The sequence below is a fragment of the Chiloscyllium punctatum genome, chromosome 1, assembly GCF_047496795.1.
Source record: "Chiloscyllium punctatum isolate Juve2018m chromosome 1, sChiPun1.3, whole genome shotgun sequence".
Taxonomy (NCBI): domain Eukaryota; kingdom Metazoa; phylum Chordata; class Chondrichthyes; order Orectolobiformes; family Hemiscylliidae; genus Chiloscyllium; species Chiloscyllium punctatum.
In genome coordinates this window covers 141,356,594-141,375,394 of record NC_092739.1, presented here as the reverse complement: position 1 = coordinate 141,375,394, position 18,801 = coordinate 141,356,594, and the positions used below count along the sequence as shown (strand labels likewise).

The 18,801-nt window shown below is 40.8% G+C and overlaps 1 protein-coding gene across 1 annotated transcript in view; it reads left to right on the top strand.

The window, feature by feature from the left end:
- maea (macrophage erythroblast attacher, E3 ubiquitin ligase) overlaps positions 1-18,801 on the top strand; it is a 145,124-nt gene that overhangs the window by 77,889 nt on the left and 48,434 nt on the right. The window contains exons 4-5 of the mRNA XM_072575829.1: positions 3,456-3,578; positions 16,019-16,095. Of these exons, the coding sequence (XP_072431930.1) occupies positions 3,456-3,578; positions 16,019-16,095 (200 nt within the window). The remainder of the gene's footprint in view (positions 1-3,455; positions 3,579-16,018; positions 16,096-18,801) is intronic.

The following is an 18,801-nucleotide window of genomic DNA, read 5'->3' as shown; positions in this document are numbered from 1 at the left end:
AGCCTTCTAGTTATAAAAATGCCATTCGACCATTACGCTCTGCTTTCTGTTGCTGATCCAATTTGTTCTGGATCCCAGAGGCTTCGTAACCAGTCTGCCATGCAAGACCTTGTGAAAAGTATCTGAAATCCATGATGTCTCTTAACCACCTCTTCAAAAATTCAATCAAATTTGTTAGCTGTGATTTTTCCCATTTTTAAAAAAAAGACCATGCTGATTATCCTTGTCTGAACTGGTTGAATATAATACTGCGAATATATGTGATTCCTTACCTCTGAGCCAGGCGACCTGAGATTAAATCCTGCTTCAGAGGTATTTCTCAGAACAGGTTGGTGGTGAAGACGGTGTATGAAATGCTTACCTTTTATTAGTCAAGGCATTGAATACAAGAGCAAGGATGTTATAATGGTGCTGTGCAAAATAGCCTGAATGCTGTGTGCAGTCCGGGTTGCCATTCTTTAGGAAGATGTGATTGCACTAGAGAGGGTAAAGGGATGTTATCTGGGCTGGAGTGATTTAGCCGTGAAGAGAGCTGGGGTTATTTTCCTTACAACACTGAAGGCTGAGGTTGGGGGGAGGGGTGAATCGACAGGATAGATAGGAGAGACGTCAATTACTTTTAGCCCAGTTTTACAGTAAGGAGCAGGAGGTTGAGAGAATCTAAGGAAAACACTTTTCACCCAGAGGGTTCAGAGTATTCAGAACTGCTTGTAAAGGGTAGAGGTGTGAACCCTCAAGATGGTTAACAGCTATTTAGATGTTAACTTACATTGTCACAGCATGCAAAGCTACAGGCTAAGTTCTGGTAAACTGGAATATTAGAATAGATAAATGTTTGACCAGCGTGGACGTGATGAGCCAAAGGCTGTAACATTTATGATTTTATGAAGGAGCAGTACCACAGAAATGTCGTAAAGCCTATATTTCCTGTATTGGTAGTTTTTGTTTACAATCTCCTCCCAGCGAGCATGTAGATTTTTGTTTCTGATGAATGAACGTAAGAAAGGAATCACAGCAATTTCACTGAATTCCTTGAATAGGGTATGTAGCCTGGAAGAGAAATCATGGGCCCTTGTGGCGTTCTTGTTTCTGGGCCCTACTACTGCCTGCATTCCTTGCTCTCAATGCTTTGGTGAAGTGGGAATATGGTTCATATCAGAGTTAAACTGTTTCCTGGTCTTGCAAAATTTCTTGTAGTTTGTAGACTTTTAAATGTTTTTAATTTTATACAAGATTAAAACCTTTTTGTATTATTATGAATATTTTGACCTTCAGTTTGATATGCATCAATATTACACAAAACCTGGTTTTGTATTGTGCATCAAGCGCCACTTCTTTGAAAACAAAAGCACAAAGTGCTGGGGAACCTTTAACAGATCTGGCAGGATCTGTAAGAGAGAAACAGTTAACATTTTGAGTCCAGTGACCCTTTGTGAGAACTGGTCATGTCGGTCATAACTGATCACATTTCTCATTTAAACTGTTCTTTCATAGAGATAGTTTTTGCAGAACTCATCAGAACCACTTCTTTGAACCTGGTGCTGTACGATTTCTGAACAGTAATGTTTAAAATTGTTGAAATTCATGAGAACCTTATGACACTGTTGTGTGTACGTGAGAATATTTTGAGCTAATGTACATGGCCTCTGGTTTCTTTTTAAAGAGTAAAAACAGCAACTCTTTAAAGTAGCATCAAAAATTTCACTTGCAATGATTACTATTTATATTAACATGTGGGTTTCGCATTGAATATTATTAACATGTCAGAATGGATAAAATATGGTGAGAGGCAATTCTAAAAATAAGTGGATTGGACAGTATTACAAATAATTACAATATTTAGCAAAATTTATGATTTGGAGATGCCGGTGTTGGACTGGGGTGTACAAAGTTAAAAATCACAACACCAGGTTATGGTCCAACAGGTTTAATTGGAAGCACACTAGCTTTCGGAGTGACGCTCCTTCATCGGGTGATTGTGTTCCTTCACAATCACCTGATGAAGGAGCATCGCTCCGAAAGCTAGTGTGCTTCCAATTAAACCTGTTGGAATATAACCTGGTGTTGTGAGATTTTTAATTTAGCAAAATGTAGGCTGCCTCGAGTTTTAGAGAATAAAAATGGAAGGTCTCCCGCACTTCACATTATCTTTTAAAGTCCATAGAGGTGATGTTTGATTCCAATCAGTTATGAAGCATATAATAGCATTAGATGCAAGGTAGGGAACTAAACTGTTCTGTAGTCTATTCATTCTTCATTACAAAATGCTGTCTTTTCTCAATTCTATCACGTTTATCTTTACTACATTTTCTGCCATACCTGCACAATGAGAGGAAGAATTCACAATTTTTTGAGTGAAGTTTGGATATAGCTTCTTTTATCTTTGTAAAAGAAAATATACCTTCAAGGTGTACATGTACCTGGGATCGGTTTCAGTTCTCTTAAATGAGTTTTCATGTTTTTTTTCCATGCTTTTTGGTATCAATCAAATTTTTTTACTTTTTATTATCCTGTTGTCTTCACTATATTACTCACTCCTTATGTTACACATTAAGATTGGATGGAAAGACCATCAAACATCAGACCAAGTTCACTCAATTGAGATTTTTTTATTATCATTCACTTGTGGTAATTGGGCATCGCTGGCAAACAGTGTTTTTTATTCGCCCCTAGGTACTCTTGAGAAGATGGTGGTGAGCTGCTTCCTTCAACTGTTGCAGTCCATGTGCTGTCAGATGACCCACAATACCTTTAGTGATATTGTCCCATTTGTCCCCTCTGTCAAAGCAAAATGCTCAGACACATTATAGGAGCAGAGAATGATCACTCATGTGTACAGGGACATGAGTCCTTGGTCTCCTCTGGAACAGCAGTTTCTTAATGAAGTATGTGGTCATTTGCAGGAAGGAGCATCCAGATGAGACAACATACATATTGATTGGGTGACTGTTACAATCAGTGAGTGTCAGTAGTAAAGATTAAGCAATCTGCTGTTACATAATGAATAACTGGCTTCACATAATGACTGCTTTTCCACCTTGTTTACCCATTACCCTTGCCTCTATCACCCCATTGTTAACTGCAAGTTCTTATCTAATCAGAGTCATGCTCAGCTGAACCTCTTACTTCACAAAACTCAAAACTTGTCTCTCTCTGTACTTGCACATACCCTACACACATTCTCCAGTGAGGGAATTCCACAATTTTAACTAAGCCACCATGAACGAATGGTGATCTATTTCTAAGTAGAGTTCTTTCTTATTTGATCGAGTATTTAGAACTCGGGTCATGAAGTAGAAGTAATATGTCATGAGAAGTGTGTATAATGACTGATAGGAACACTTCATATGCACTCCAAGTTTTCTCCATGCAATGTTGGTGTGGTTGCAATACACTTTGTTCACAACTGATAAGGCATAATCAATTTCATGGTACTCTTCTGTTTTATCTTCTAGGACTTAGTGAATATTGACATGTTTCTAACGGCAAAGGAGGTGGAAGAGTCACTTGAAAGACAAGAGACAGCTACTTGTCTGGCCTGGTGCCATGACAACAAATCAAGGCTGAGGAAAATGAAGGTGTGTTTTCAAAATACATTGGAACTGTTTTAACTATGAGCCAATCCATATATGTGATGTGATAGCTGCATTTGAAGACCAGCTGAAAATTCTTGCTATAGGGACAGTGACCATAATATAATAGCATTCACCTTGCAGTTTGAGGGGGAAAAGCGCTGGAATCCAATGTAATAGTATTATAATTAAATCAACATAACTACAAAATTTGAGGCAGGAGTTGACCAAAGTTGGTTGGAAGAGAAGCCTAGCAGAGAAGGTGGTAAGGCAGCAATGACAGGAGTTTCTGGGGGTAATTCAGAAGATACAGCAGAAATTCATCCTAAGAAAGAAGAAACATACTAAGGAAAGGAGGAGGCAACCATGGCTGACGAGAGAAGTCAGGGACAGCATTAAAGCAAAAGAAAAACGTACAATATGGTGAAGATTAGTGAGAAGCCAGTGAAAGTTTAAAAGGAAAATCAAAGCAAGAGTGGACATTGGACTGCTGAAAAATGAAGCTGGTGAAGTGTCAAGGGGAGCCAAGAAATGACAGAGGAAATAAACAGTTACTTTGCATCAGTCTTGAAAGGGAAAGACCCCAGCAGCATACCAGAATTTCAGGAGAGTCCGGGGCAGAGGTGAGTGTACTAGCCATTGCTAAGGAAGCGGAAAGGTCTGAAGGTGGATAAGTCACCTGGACCAGTTGAACTACACCTCATAGCTCTGAAGGAGACCGTGGAGGTATTAATGGTGATCTTTCTGGAATCATTGGACTCTGAATGTTTGAAGAGTGAAAAAGAGCCACTAAAATGTCCCTGTTTAAGAAAAGTGGGAGGCAGAAGATGGAATTTTAAGCCAGTTAGCCCAATCTTGATCAGTCATCGGTAGAATTTTAGCAGCCATTATGAAGGATAATATTGCAGAGTGCGTGAATGTGCATGGCAAAATAGGGCTGAGTGAGCACAGCTTCATCAATGGGAGGTCATGACTGGTAAATGTGTTAGCATTCTTTGAAGGTGTAGCGAGCAAGCTCGACAAGCAAGAGGGAGTGTATGTGATTCATTTGGACTTCCAGAGGCCTTTGATAAGGTGCTATGCAGGAGGCAGCTAAATCAGGTAAGAGTCCCTCATGTTGGATTAAGGTAACATGATTACATTGGCAGAGAGTGAGGATAAAGGGGTTGTTTTCAGGATGGTAGTTGGTAACTAGTGGGAGTTGCACCAGGGTCTGGATTGGGACCATAATTATTCACCAGATACATCAACAATCTGGGCAAGGAAACTGCATATGTTGTCCAAGTTCACAGATGACCCAAAGGTAGGTGGTGGGACAGGTCGTCTTGAAGAAATGGAGAAGTTGCAGAAGGATGCAGGAAGGTGAGATGAGTGAGCTAAGAAGTGGCAGTTAGGATACAAAATGGGTGATTGTGATGTTATGCACTTTGTTAGGAAGAATATATTACTTTCAAGATAAGGAAAGGCTTCAGAAGTCTGAAACACAGGAACTTGGGTGTCCTAGTTAAGCTCTTAAGCTTAACACGTGGGTTCAATTGGGAGTTTGGAAAAAAGTTTGATGTTTGCATTCGTTTTCAGAGGGCTAGAATGCAAGAACAGAGATCTGCTGCTGAAGCTATATAAAGCTACAGCCAAGTCACATTAATAATATTGTGAGCAATTTCGAGCTCTATCTACAAAAGCTAGCATTGGCAGGAGTCCAGAAGAGATTAACAAGAATGATCCTGAAGATGAAAGGCTTGTCACATGAGTGCAGTTCGGACTCTGGGTCTGTACTTCAGAACTGGAATTAGAATCCGTACAGTGTGGAAACAGGCCCTTGAGCCCAACATGTCCATACCAACCCTCCGAAGAGTAACCCACCCAGACCCATTTCCCTACCCTATATTTACCCCTGACTAATGCAGCTAACCCATGCATCCCGGAACACTAAGGGGCAATTTAACATGGCCAATTCACCTAACATACACACCTTTGGATTGTGGGAGGAAACTGGAGCACCCGGAGGAGAATGTGCCAACTCCAGTCAGACAATTGCTTGAGGCTTGAACCGAACCCAGTCACTGGTGCTGTGAGGCAACAGTGCTAACCGCTGAGCTACCATGCCGCCATAAACTTGGAGTTGAGAAAGATGAAGTGGGTTCTGATTTGAAACTCTGCGAATACTGAGAGTCCTGGATAGAGTGGACATGAAGAAGATATTTGCAGTATTAAGAGAGATTAGGACTCTCGGGCACAGCCTCAGTGAAGGAATGACCCTTTAGAACTGAGATGAGGAATTTATTCAGCAGAGAGTGGTGAATCTGTGGAACCCACTGCTGCATAAGGCTGTGAAGTCAACAACGTTGAATGTATTCAAGACAGAGATATTTTCTTGATTCATAAGGGGGTCAAAGGTTGTGGGGAGAAGGCAGGAGAACAGGGATGAGAAACACGAACAGCAGAGCAGACTCTCTGGGCTGAATCCCAAATTCTTCTTGTATATCTTATGGTTTAAATGCTGAGTATACAAAATTTACTGCCTTCTGCCTAATTTAAAATACAAATTGAGTGAGGATATCAAGTCCTTGGAGAGAATAAAAGAAAAATAATTCCTAGAATGGTATTGGAGTTGAGCTCCAGCCATGTGAAAAGCCTGGACAAGCTAAGATTGTTCTACTTAGTGTAAAGAAGTTAAGACAGGATTTAATTGAATCCTAGTTTAAAATTATGCTTAACTGAGTATATCCGGACTACTATTCGCATTGGCAGATACTTAAGCAAGCAAAGAGTGCAGATTTAAATGACACACAATTTAAAAAGGAAATGGGGTTTTTCTTGAATGCTGTGTTCTGAAGTATACTTCAGACTGGTGGAGGAAATTAATGCTGAAAACTTTTCAAAACAGAATTCGGTTTATAGTGTATGAGGTGGGTGGGTGGGGAGCAGAGAGAGCGAGAAGAAAGAGCTTTTGGAGAAAATTCAGAGCATGAGTAATTGGGTAGGCATTTAAAAGAGCTAACAGAAATATGGTCATGATGCCCTCCTGTGCTGGATTAGAATCTATGATGTTTGTTATATTGCTGAATGACAGAATAATATACTAGCTTTTATGCTTGCAGTTATTTTAGTTTTTTAAAAATGTATTCAACAGCAATGATTTGCTGCTTGCTTTTTATTTCTGTCGAAAGAGATTTTGGGTGCCAGTATGGCAGAGAACTACTCTTTGCACCAAAAACACAATCAATCAAAGGGACCTTGGTGTTATAGTTTATAAATTGTGACTGAAGACTGATATGCAGGTGCAGCAAGCTGTTAGGAAAGCAAGTGGATTGTTAACCTTTATTGCAAGAGAACTTCATGACAGTAGTGTGATTTGCAGTGGAAGTTGATACACCTCCCCTCCCTCCCCAAACTAGAGCTCAAAACCTAAACAACAAAAGGAGTACCTTGCTTCGTAATCTGTTATAAAATGGAGGTGGTTAAATGAAATTAAATCCTTTCATTTATTCTATAATCAACAAATAACAATTTATTTACCTAACGACAACAATGAACAATTTAATAGAACTACTAACAAATCAACCTGTTCCCCTCTAACTACTATTACCTAATAAAATCAAATCTTAATGGTATGCTGTTCCAATAAAATAAAAGTCCCACTTATCAAAGATCAGCAAGGCGGCCTTTGTGTGGAGCCACAGAATGGGGGAGATACTAAATGAATATTTTGCCTCAGTATTTACTGTGGAAAAGGATATGAAGATATAGACTGTAGGGAAATAGATGGTGACATGTTGCAAAATGTCCAGATTACAGAGGAGGAAGTGGTGGATGTCTTGAAACGGTTAAAGGTGGATAAATTCCCAGGACTTGATCAAGTGTACCCAAGACCTCAGTGGGAAGCTTGAGAAGTGATTGCTGGGCCTCTTGCTGAGATATTTGTATCATCAATAGTCACAGGTGAAGTGCTGGAAGATTGGAGGTTGGCAAACGTGGTGCCACTGTTTAAGAACGGCTGTAAAGACAAGCCAGGGAACTATAGACCAGTGAGCCTGACTTCTGTAGTGGGCAAGTTGTTGGAGGGAATCCTGAGGGACAGGATGTACATGTATTTGGAAAGGCAAGGACTGATTTGGGATAGTCAGCATGGCTTTGTGCGTGGGAAATCATGTCTCACAAACTTGATTCAGTTTTTTGAAGAAGTAAGAAAGAGGATTGATAAGGGCAGAGCAGTAGATGTGATCTATGTGGACTTCAGTAAGGCATTTGACAACGTTCCCCATGGGAGAATGATTAGCCAGGTTAGAATTCATGGAATACAGGGAGAACAAGCCATTTGGATACAGAACTGGCTCAAAGGTAGAAGACAGAGGGGGATGGTGGAGGGTTGTTTTTCAGACTAGAGGCCTGTGACCAGTGGAGTGCCACAAGGATCGGTGCTGGGTCCTCTACTTTTTGTCATTTACATAAATGATTTGGGTGTGAGCATAAAAAGTATAGTTAGTAAATTTGTAGATGACACTAAAATTGGAGGTGTAGTGGACAGCGAAGACAGTTCCCTCCGATTACAACAGGATCTTGACCAGATGGGCCAATGGTCTGAGAAGTGGCAGATGGAGTTTAATTCAGATAAATGAGAGGTGCTGCATTTTGGGAAAGCAAATCTTAGCAGGACCTATACCTTTTAATGGTAAGTTCCTAGGTAGTGTTGCTGAACAAAGAGACCTGGGAGTGCAGGTTCATAGCTCCTTGAAAATGGAGTCGCAGGTAGATAGGATAGTGAAGAAGGCGTTTGGTATGCTTTCCTTTATTGGTCAGAGTATTGAGTACAGGAGTTGGGAGGTCATATTGTGGCTGTACAGGACATTGGTTAGGCCACTGTTGGAATATTGCGTGCAATTCTGGTCTTCTTCCTATCGGAAAGATGTTGTGAAACTTGAAAGGGTTCAGAAAAGATTTCCAAGGATGTTGCCAGGGTTGGAGGATCTGAGCTACAGGGAGAGGCTGAACAGACTGGGGCTGTTTTCCATGGAGCGTTGGAGGATGAGGGGTGACGTTAGAGTATTACAAAATTGAGAGGCATGGACAGGATAAATAGGCAAAGTCTTTTCCCTGGAGTTGGGGAGTCCAGAACATAGGTTTAGGGTGAGAGGGGAAAGATATAAAAGAGGCAACTTTTTCACGCAGAGGGTGGTAAGTGTATGGAATAAACTGCCAGAGGATGTTGTGGAGGCTGGTACAATTGCAACATTTAAGAGGCATTTGGATGAGTACATGAATAGGAAGGGTTTGGAGGGATATGGGCCGGGTGCTGGCAGGTGGGACTAGATTGGGTTGGGGTACCTGGACGGGTTGGACCGAAGGGTCTGTTTCCATGCTGTACATCTCTATGACTCTATATGACAAAGTAATAGAATTTAGTCTCTCAAAATTACAGTGAGAATATGTTTTCTGTTATGCTTCTCGCCCTCTCCTCTGATTTTCTGCCAGGGGCTCCTTTCTTCATTGAATTCTGGTATCTGAAACACCCCTTTCTGACAAATTCTTGTCAGTAATATTATTTAAGTGTGTCATGGTACCTTTTCGACAGGTCTTAATCAAAGAGCTCAAAGTTTTCTGAGAGCCACATATTTGCTCTTCAGATGGCAGTTGGCTCTCACCCCGATTTTTTTCAAAACCCTCTCCTTTGGTTTACGTATTAATTTTACTACATTTGCATTGGTGCAAGGTTGTCAAACCATCAGATTCAAGTTCAATTTGCTTTCATTCTATAAGTGCTTGGTTTAAATTAATTGGCTGATTTAAGCTCCCCGCCAAAACATCAAAACAAGCCTAAGGTTTCCAGTCACACAGCCAATTGGTATATGTTTCAATTTCAGAACAGTTTCTAATCTGCAGCTACTTATAGACACATTTTTCTGTATAAATGTAAGCGCGAAAAACATTTTACCTCTTAAAGGAACTACTCACTCTCTTACCAGCCCTCATATCATTCTGTAGAACAAACAGATTGTAGCTTCCCACCTACCAGTTGGCGATTACTCTGCACAACTTTATAACAGTAGGGAAGTCTTGCTTCGATTTTGCAGGCACTTTTAATAGGACTGCACCTGGAGTGTTGTTTGCAGCTTTGGACAGCTCATATCAAGAAAGATGATCTTGCCCATCAAGGGAATGCAATGAAGATTCAGCGGACTTCTGGGGAATGGTGGAACTGTTCTTTGAAGAGAGTTTGGGCAAACCTCAAAGAATGAGGGGTGATCTCCCTGTAACTTAAAAGTATTGAGGGATGAGACAATGTATATCTGGGAAAATGTTTCACCTGTTTATGGGATCAAGAACCAGAGGTACAATTTGAAATAATGAGTATGCCATTTGAGACCAAGATGGGGAGAATTTTTGTTAACTCTGAAACTTTAGACCTTTGGAATTCTTTAAGTGCTGTGAAAACTCATCCTTTGACTCTTTAAGGTAAAGATCAGTTGATCGATTTCTGACAGTGTGGTGCTGGAAAAGCATAGCCAGTCAGGCAGTATCCAAAGAGCAGGAGAGTCGACGTTTGGAGCATAAGCTCTTCATTAGGATGAAAAGCTCCTGATGAAGAGCTTATGATCAAAATGTCGACTCTCCTGCTCTTCGAATGCTGCCTGACTAGCTGTGCTTTTCCAGCACCACGCTGTTTGACTCATCTCCAACATCTGCAGTTCTCACTTTTTCTCCCAAATTTCTGACGTTGACATACAGGGTCATGGAGATGGTTAAAAGGCTTGGAAGTGTCAATCAGCTATGATTGTATTGAATGGTGTGGCAGGCTCTGAAGGCTGAATGGCTTACTCCTGTCATATGTTCCTAAACAGTTCACCTATCCGAAGCAATAATTCTCAGGATATATAATTTTTAAAAATTCATTCATGGGATATGGGCATTGCTGGTTGGCCAGCATATATTGCCCATTCCTAGTTCTTGAAAAGGTGGTGCTGAGCTACCTTCTTGACCCTTTGCTGTGCAGCTGTAATGTGCTGACCCACAATACTGTCAAGCATCAATTGGAACCCAGGATCTCTTTCTACAAAAATGACAAGCAATCAGCAATTCATAGAGTCAGACTCCTAGAGGTGTACAGCATGGAAACAGACCCTTCGGTCCAACTTGTCCATGCCAACCAGTTGTCCTACCTTTCAGCACCCGGCCCATATTCCTCCAAACTCTTCTTATTCATATATGCCTCCAGCTGCCTTTTAAATGTTGCAATTGTACTAGCCTCCACCACTTTCTCTAGCAGCTCATTGCTTACGCGTATCACCCTCTGAGTGGAAAAAGTTGCCCCTTAGATCTCTCTTTCTTTACATTTTTTTTACATCTTTCCCTTCTTACCCTAAACCTATGCCCTCGAGAAATAACTGTTGTTGAGTCTGCATTTGGAAAACTTAAGTGACAAAGCAAAACCTGCTACTAAGTGGAAAACAAAATTACAGTTTCCTATGACCGTGTCTAAGAAAGCGGTGTCCAAATGTAGTGTGCGCTCCAACAAATTACCATTGTTTCAAGGTTGAACTTTCTAAATCAACAGTCATATGCTCCCAGATGTTAGCTTTCTGTAGCAACCCAAACTTCACTATATTTAGTGTCATGGGTCTAAATGAATTGTTTAAGAAGTGATATCATAATCACGGTGAGCACTTAGAATTACTGCCGTTTAAATGAAAACCCATCGAGCAATATTATGTGTTTCATAGGGTGCCATTGTTTCAGCAATGATATGAAAATAATGTGCCATGTATTGCAAGAGCATAATTTGAAAGTTCAAATAATTTCAAAAAACTGATTTTATACAAGTTGATGTGGCTGTGTAAGGAAGTATTTGTATGAACAGGCCATGTAGCTGTATCTCCTGTCAGTTTGAATTTTCAGTAAGCAGTGCAGAATTTCAACTTGGAAGTAATGGTTAATATAGTTTAACAGTAAATTAAGTCAAGTGAGCAAAGCTAAGAGGGAATTAAAGATTCACGTTTAAGAGGGCATCATCAAGTTGAAGCAAAGTTAATAGAAGAACATCTCCAACAATTGAAAGCTGAAGGAAAGTTATTCCACCCCCCCCCCCCCCCCCCCCCCCCCTTTGCAGAGTTATTTACAGTTTGGCTTTATCATGCCACTATGAGATTGTTTACACTTAAATGGGCCAGCAACATTTCTAGCACATCTACTCCGATGATGGAGTTGATTTCCTCAAATTCCAGGAGCAGTAATTACTGTTTTATATGCTATTGCATTGTTTTGGAGAAAAAAAAGTCAAAACAGTAGTACTTTTAAAAGGGAGGAGGAACAGACAAAGGCAGCACATGCAGGAAAGAGAGAGAGAGAGAGAGAAAGAAACCCACGCTGCTAACTGACACAGCAGTGAATCTGCGCAGTTACTGCCTTTGCTGTTTGAATTCATGTATCGCTGGACATGGGAGTGCGTCTGGGAAAATTCACAACTGGTCTTGGAGGAACCTGTTTGAGAGAGGTCACAGCACAGCAACAGATACGTGAATAGTTTTAAGTGTGGCCTTGGGGCCTTGCTGTAAGTCTGCAATAGTGCGTAGAGTGGTTTCTTTCTTGATTGTTTGTTCTATTGAGATATGTTTCTTGATTAAACTTAAAAATATAAACTATAAGTATTAAGTTAGCCACTAGCAGTGTTTTGTAGAGGAATAAGACAGTGGTATTGTTTGGGTTTATAGATTGGAAGAAGCAAAACTGGCCCTGAGTAGAGTGATATGTTCTTGTCACATGTCGGAGTTGAGGGAGAGTTGGTGTTACTCAGCATTATGTCTGCAATAAATGCTGTTGGTTGTGAATCCTATCAGATCGAATGGATTGATTGTATCAACAGTTAGAGGCAATGAGGAATTTACACAAGCAAGGGGGTGTGATGGATGGCAGTTATAGGAACGGTGAAAAGTCGCACATGCAGTCACATAAGTGGGTTAACTCCGGGAAAGGGAAGAGAGATAGGCGGGCCATGCAGGAGTCTTCTGTGGCTATCTCCATTTCAAACAAGTATGCTGTTTTGGAAATTGGAAGAGGTGATGGATTCTTAGGGAATGTTGCATGAACAGCCAAGTTTCTGGTATTGAGACTAGCTGAAATGCAATGAGGGATACGTCAGGTTCCAAGAGATCGATTGTGTTCGTGGGTTGTCTAGTCTGAGGTACAGACAGATGTTTCTGCGGCCAGCAATGAAAAATCAGAATGGTGTGTTGCCTCCCCGGGGCCAGGATCAAGGATGTCTCTGAGATGGTGCTGAATATTCTCAAGGAAGAGAGGGACCAGCAGGAGGTCTTCGTACACACTGGAACCAACAAAATTGGAAGAGAAGTGGTTGATATTCTGAAGGGAAAATGTAGACTGTTAGGCAGGAACTTAAAAAGGAGATCCTCAAGAGTAGTCATAGCTGGATTACTCCCAGTGCTGTGAGCTAGTGAGGGTATGAATAGGAGGATAGAGCAGGTGAATGCATGGCTGAGGAGCTGGTGTATGGGAGAAGGATTCACATTTTTGGATCATTAGAATCTCTTTTGGGGTAGTAGTGATCTGTACAAGAATGACGGATTGCACCTAAATTGGAAGAGGACTCATGTCCTGGCTGGGAGATTTGCTAGAGCTGCTCAGGAGGATTTAAACGAGTAAGGTCGAAGGGTGGGGTGGGTAGGTGGGGGCTTGGGGCGGGTAGGTGGGACCCAGGGAGATAGTGAGGAAAGAAATCAGTCTGAGACTGGTACAGTTGAAAAAAGAAGAGACTCAAGCAGTCAGGGAGGACAGGGACCAAGAGGCCTAACAGGGAAGGTAGATGAGCTCAGGGCATGGTTAGGAACGTGAGACTGGGATATCATAGCAATTACAGAAACGTGGCTCAGGGATGGACAGGACTGGCAGCTTGACTGTTTCAGGACACAGCTGCTGCAGAACAGATAGAAGGGAAGCAAGAGAGGAGGAGGAGTGATATTTTTGATAAGGGGGTAGCATTACAGCTGTGCTGAGGGAGGATGTTCCTGGAAATACATCCAGGGAAATTATTTGGTTGGAACTGAGAAATAAGAAAGGGATGATCACCTTATTGGGATTGTATTATAGACCCCCTCATCGTCAGCAGGAAATTGAGGAACAATTTCAGTTATCTGTACGAATAATAGTGTGGTTATGGTAGGGGATTTTAACTTTCCAAACATAGACTGGGACTGCCATAGTGTTAAGGGTTTAGATGGAGGGGAATTTGTTAAGCATATACAAGAAAGTTTTCTGGTTCAGTGTGTGGATGTACCTACTTGAGAAGCTGCAAAACTTGACCTACTCTTGGGAAATAAGGCCGGGCAGGTGACTGAGGTATGAGTGGGGGAGCATTTTGGGGTCATCGACTATAATTCTATTAGTTTTAAAATAGTGATGGAAAAGGATAGACCAGATCTAAAAGTTCTAAATTTGGGGAAGGCTAATTTTGACAGTATTTCGCAGGAACTTTTGAAAGCTGAATGGGGGCAGATGTTTGCAGGTAAAGGGATGGCTGGAAAACGGGAAGTCTTCAGAAATGAGAAAGCGAGTGTCCAGAGACAGTACATTCCTTTTAGGGTGAAAGGAAAGGTTGGTAGGTGTAGAGAATGCAGGATGACAAAAGAAATTCAGGATTTGTTAAGAAAAAGAAAGCATATGTCCGGTATCGACAAGATAGATCGAGTGAATCCTTAGGGTATAAAGGCAGTAGGAGTATACTTAAGAGGAAAATCAGAAGGGCAAAACGGGGACATGAGATAGCTTTGGCAAATAGAATTAAGGAGAATCCAAAGAGTTTTGACAAATACATTAAGGACAAAAGGATAACTAGGGAGAGAATATGGCCCCTCAAAGATCAGCAAGGTGACCTTTGTGTGGAGGTGCAGAAAATGGGGGATGATCCTGAATGAGTATTTTGCATCAGTATTTATTGTGGAAAAAGATATGGAAGATCTCGACTGTAGGGAAATAGATGCCGAAAACTTGCAAAATGTCCAGATTACAGAGGAGGAAGTGCTGGATGTCTTGAAACGGCTAAAAGTGGATAAATGCCCAGGACCTGATCAAGTGTACCCAAGAACTCTGTGGGAAGCTAGAGAAGTGATTGCTGGACCTCTTGCTGAGATATTTGTATCATCGATAGTCACAGGTGAGGTGCCGGAAGATTGGAGGTTGACTGACATGTGGCCGCTGTTTCAGAAGGGTGGTAAGGACAAGCCAGGGAACTATAGACCAGTGAGCCTGGCATCTGTGGTGGGCAAGTTGCTGGAGGGAATCCTGAGGGACAGGATGTACATGTATTTGGAAAGGCAAGGACTGATTTGGGATAGTCAGCATGGCTTGTGCTTGGGAAATCATGTCTCACAAACTTGATTGAGTTTTTTGAAGAAGTAAGAAAGAGGATTGATAAGGGCAGAGCAGTAGATGTGATCCATATGGACCTCAGTAAGGCTTTCGACAAGGTTCCCCATGAGAGACTGGTTAGCAAGGTTAGAATTCATGGAATACAGGGAGAACTAGCCATTTGGATATAGAACTGGCTCAAAGGTAGAAGACAGAGGGTGGTGGTGGAGGGTTGTTTTTCGAACTGGAGGCCTGTGACCAGTGGAGTGCCACAAGGATCGGTGCTGGGTCCACTACTTTGCGTCATTTACATAAATGATTTGGGTGTGAGCATAAAAAGCATAGTTAGTCAGTTTGCACGCAACTCCAAAATTGGAAGTGTAGTGGGCAATGAGGAAGGGTACTTCCGATTACAACGGGATCTTGATCAGACAGGCCAATAGGCTGAGAAGTGGAAAATGGAGTTTAATTCAGACAAATGTGAGGTGCTGCATTTTGGGAAAGCAAATCTTAGCAGGACTTATGCACTTAATGGTAAGGTCCTAGGGAGTGTTGCTAAACAAAGACCTTGGAGTGCAGGCTCATAGCTCCTCCTTGAAAGTAGAGTCACAAGTAGATAGCATAGTGAAGAAGGCGTTTTGGTATGCTTTCCTTTTTCACGCAGAAGGTGATAATGAAAGTAGTGGAAGTGGTGGAGGCGGGTACAATTTCTGCATTTCAAAGGCATCTGGATGGATATATGAATAACAAAGGATTGGAGGGATATGGACCGGGTGCTGGCAGGTAGGACTGAATTGGATTGGGATATCTGGGAGGCATGTACGATTGGTCCGAAGGATCTGTTTCCTTGCTCTACATCTCTGACTGTAAGATACCAATACCAGGGCTATCATGCTGTTCACTGCATTTGAACAGGAAATCCTACTGTAAGATGTAATTTATAACACAACATATGGAGGAGTGACACATTATTGGGCTCACTGTTCTTGCATCAAGCTCTGGCTTTTGTTTTACCACTTTCTTTTGACACTTGAGTTTTTATGCAAATTATCATGTGACCTGCCTTTGAATGAGTTCTTTTTTGTTAACAGAGCTGCCTGGAGTTCAGTTTGAGGATTCAGGAATTCATTGAACTTATCCGACAAAACAAGAGACTGGAAGCAGTCAGGTACATTGTAAGGTTACCATTTGCTGTTAAAATGAGATATACAAAAGGTACAATATATTGCTTTAAAGTTATTTCCTTTGCTTCCAATTTGGTTGGTATAATTCCATCACTGATGTGGTATCGTTGTGAATTTGAACTTTTGGAGTACACACTACGTTGTTACTATAATTAACTGGCATTATTGCCTCTGTCAAATGCTGATAATACGTTGAGAATTTTTAAATTTTAAAGCCATTTAACTATTTTGCACTTCATTCGTTGGCGCCTCCCCAGTGAGCAGCTGACATGTACCACTTCTGGGCAACACCCACCTGCCCTTCCCCAAGCTTTCAAGTAATAGTTTTTTCTTTAACCATCCTAATTGGTTGATTTACCCTCAGAATACATTCTTTGCTTATTTTCTTGGATTTCTATTGCCACAGTTATGTTTGCTATGTCTTTTTCTTGCAAGCATGACCCTGAAAATCCAAACTTATACTTTATGCTCTCATAGTTATACCTTGCAATTTAGCATTTCCTCTTTCTCAATCATTCTTAAGAAACAGAACCCTGTTTCTTAAGAGTCCTCTTTAACTTTTTCCTAATTAATATTTATTTTAATGTTCTTTACTGTTTTGGGTGTGTTTATTTTTCATTTTGTTACTGTATTTGTTTTAGCATTGTTTCATGCATCATCATCATTGTAAAATCATGTCTAATACTGTACAACTTGCATCTGAGATATGTTGTCTCTTTTGTTGTGGCTATGAACAGAGCACTTTGACCTGCTTGTGGCCTTTCTTGTTAGCCTTGCCTCCTGCCGCCTAGATTCTTTCTTCTTCTTCTTCTTCTTCCCCCCCCCCCCCCCCCCCCCCCCCCAACTCCTCCCATTCATTCTTTCTTTTAGGCTCCAGGTTTGTCTTTCGACTTGGAGTATACAGGTGCAATATTTTAGATCGTTTCTTAACTATGGAACCCCACTCCACTTTAAACACCGATTCCTATGGGAATTGATTTTAAGGAATAAAGCACAAATTTTAAGTGATAACACCTGCTATTGAGATCAGGATTATTTCACACTTCCACATGTGATTACTGCCATCCACTACTAAGTTGGCTGAGAAGGTAGCCATCCAATGAAAAAGTGAAACATTGCAGATTCTGGAAGATTAAAATGAAAAATTTAGTGCAGCAAAACAGCAGTGGGGAAAATGCTCATGGCAGAGCACTCAGAAAACAGTAGCAGAATCAGGCACAATTGGTGTCGATTTACAGAAGGGAAATCATGCTTGACAGTTCTTTGAGGATGTAACTAGTGGAGTTGACCAGTGGGAGCCAGTGGATATAGGTTATTTGGACTTGCAAAAGGCTTCCACAGAGTTTCACATAAGAGACTAATGTATAAAATTCAAGCACATGGGATTGGGGGTAATGTGTTGAGATGGATAGAAGTCTATGAAACCATCAGGAAAATTAGGAATAAATGGGTCTTTTCTGAATGGTAGGTTGTGACTAGTGGGTTATCTCAGGGATCAATATTAGAATCCCAGTTATTCACAATATATGGCATTGATTTAGATGAGGGAACTAAGATGTCATATGTCAAAATTTGGAGAAGATACAAAGCTGGGTGGGAGGGTAAGCTGTGAGGCAAATGCAGAGATGTTGCAGTGAGACTTGGAAGTAGTAAGTAGGCAAATGCATAGCAGATTTTGTATAATGTGGATAAATGGGAGGTTGTCCACTTGGGCCACAAAGATTGGGAGATGGACTAATACTTAAATAGCTGTAACTTGAGAGTAGAAATGTTCAACGAGACCTGAGTATCCTCATGCAGCAGTTGCTGAAAGTACATGTGCAGATGCAGCAGGCATAAGATAGGGCAACCTGTAGGTTGGTCTTCATAGCAAGAGGACTCGAGTATAGGGACAAGATCTTCTAGCTGTGATTTTACATGGCGTTGGTGAGGCCTTTTCTGGAATATTGAGTGCTCATCTCTATACATGATGAATTTATTCAAAAAGGCAAAAACATTGACAACTGACAAGTTTGATCAATTTCTTTCCATTTTCCTACTCTTCTCAAATTCCCCAATGTTTTTTTCAAAGCTCTCCATGGCTGCAGATCCAGTATTGTCAGATGCATTTATGCCCATCTCCCCATTTATTTATAAGCCCAAAGTAGCATCAATTGAAATTAATTTCCTTGGTTCCTTCACCCCACCCCACTTCTAAAATCATCTTGATTTTTACAAAATTATTTTTACCTTTTTAATATTTTCAACTTATCCAGAATTCAGTGTGCATGTTGATTTAATATTTAAGTCTGTGTTTTTATGTTTTCATTACTTTCTCAATTCCCTAAGAATTTCTTTCCCTTGGATATTCTGAGATGAACTTGTATGACTATTCATTCCATGTTTCAGTTGTATACATGCAAGAATTCTTGTTACTGTATCATTACTTACAACCAAAGTCAATTGTATGGCCAAGTAATTGCTTTCTGCTGCCACATCTAAAGGTTTGATTGTTAGTAGTAGCAGTGCATTGTTGTAGTTCATGAGACACCATAACGTCTAAGCTGATTGAGGTGCTAAGGCGGTGCATGTTCTCAGTAAGTCATGTCAGTTTTCAAGAAACATGGGCAAGTAAAATGTTTCATGTATGAACTGTTTTGATAGTAAATGGTGGTAATAAGCATTACAGTTCACATTTTGTTAACCTTTTA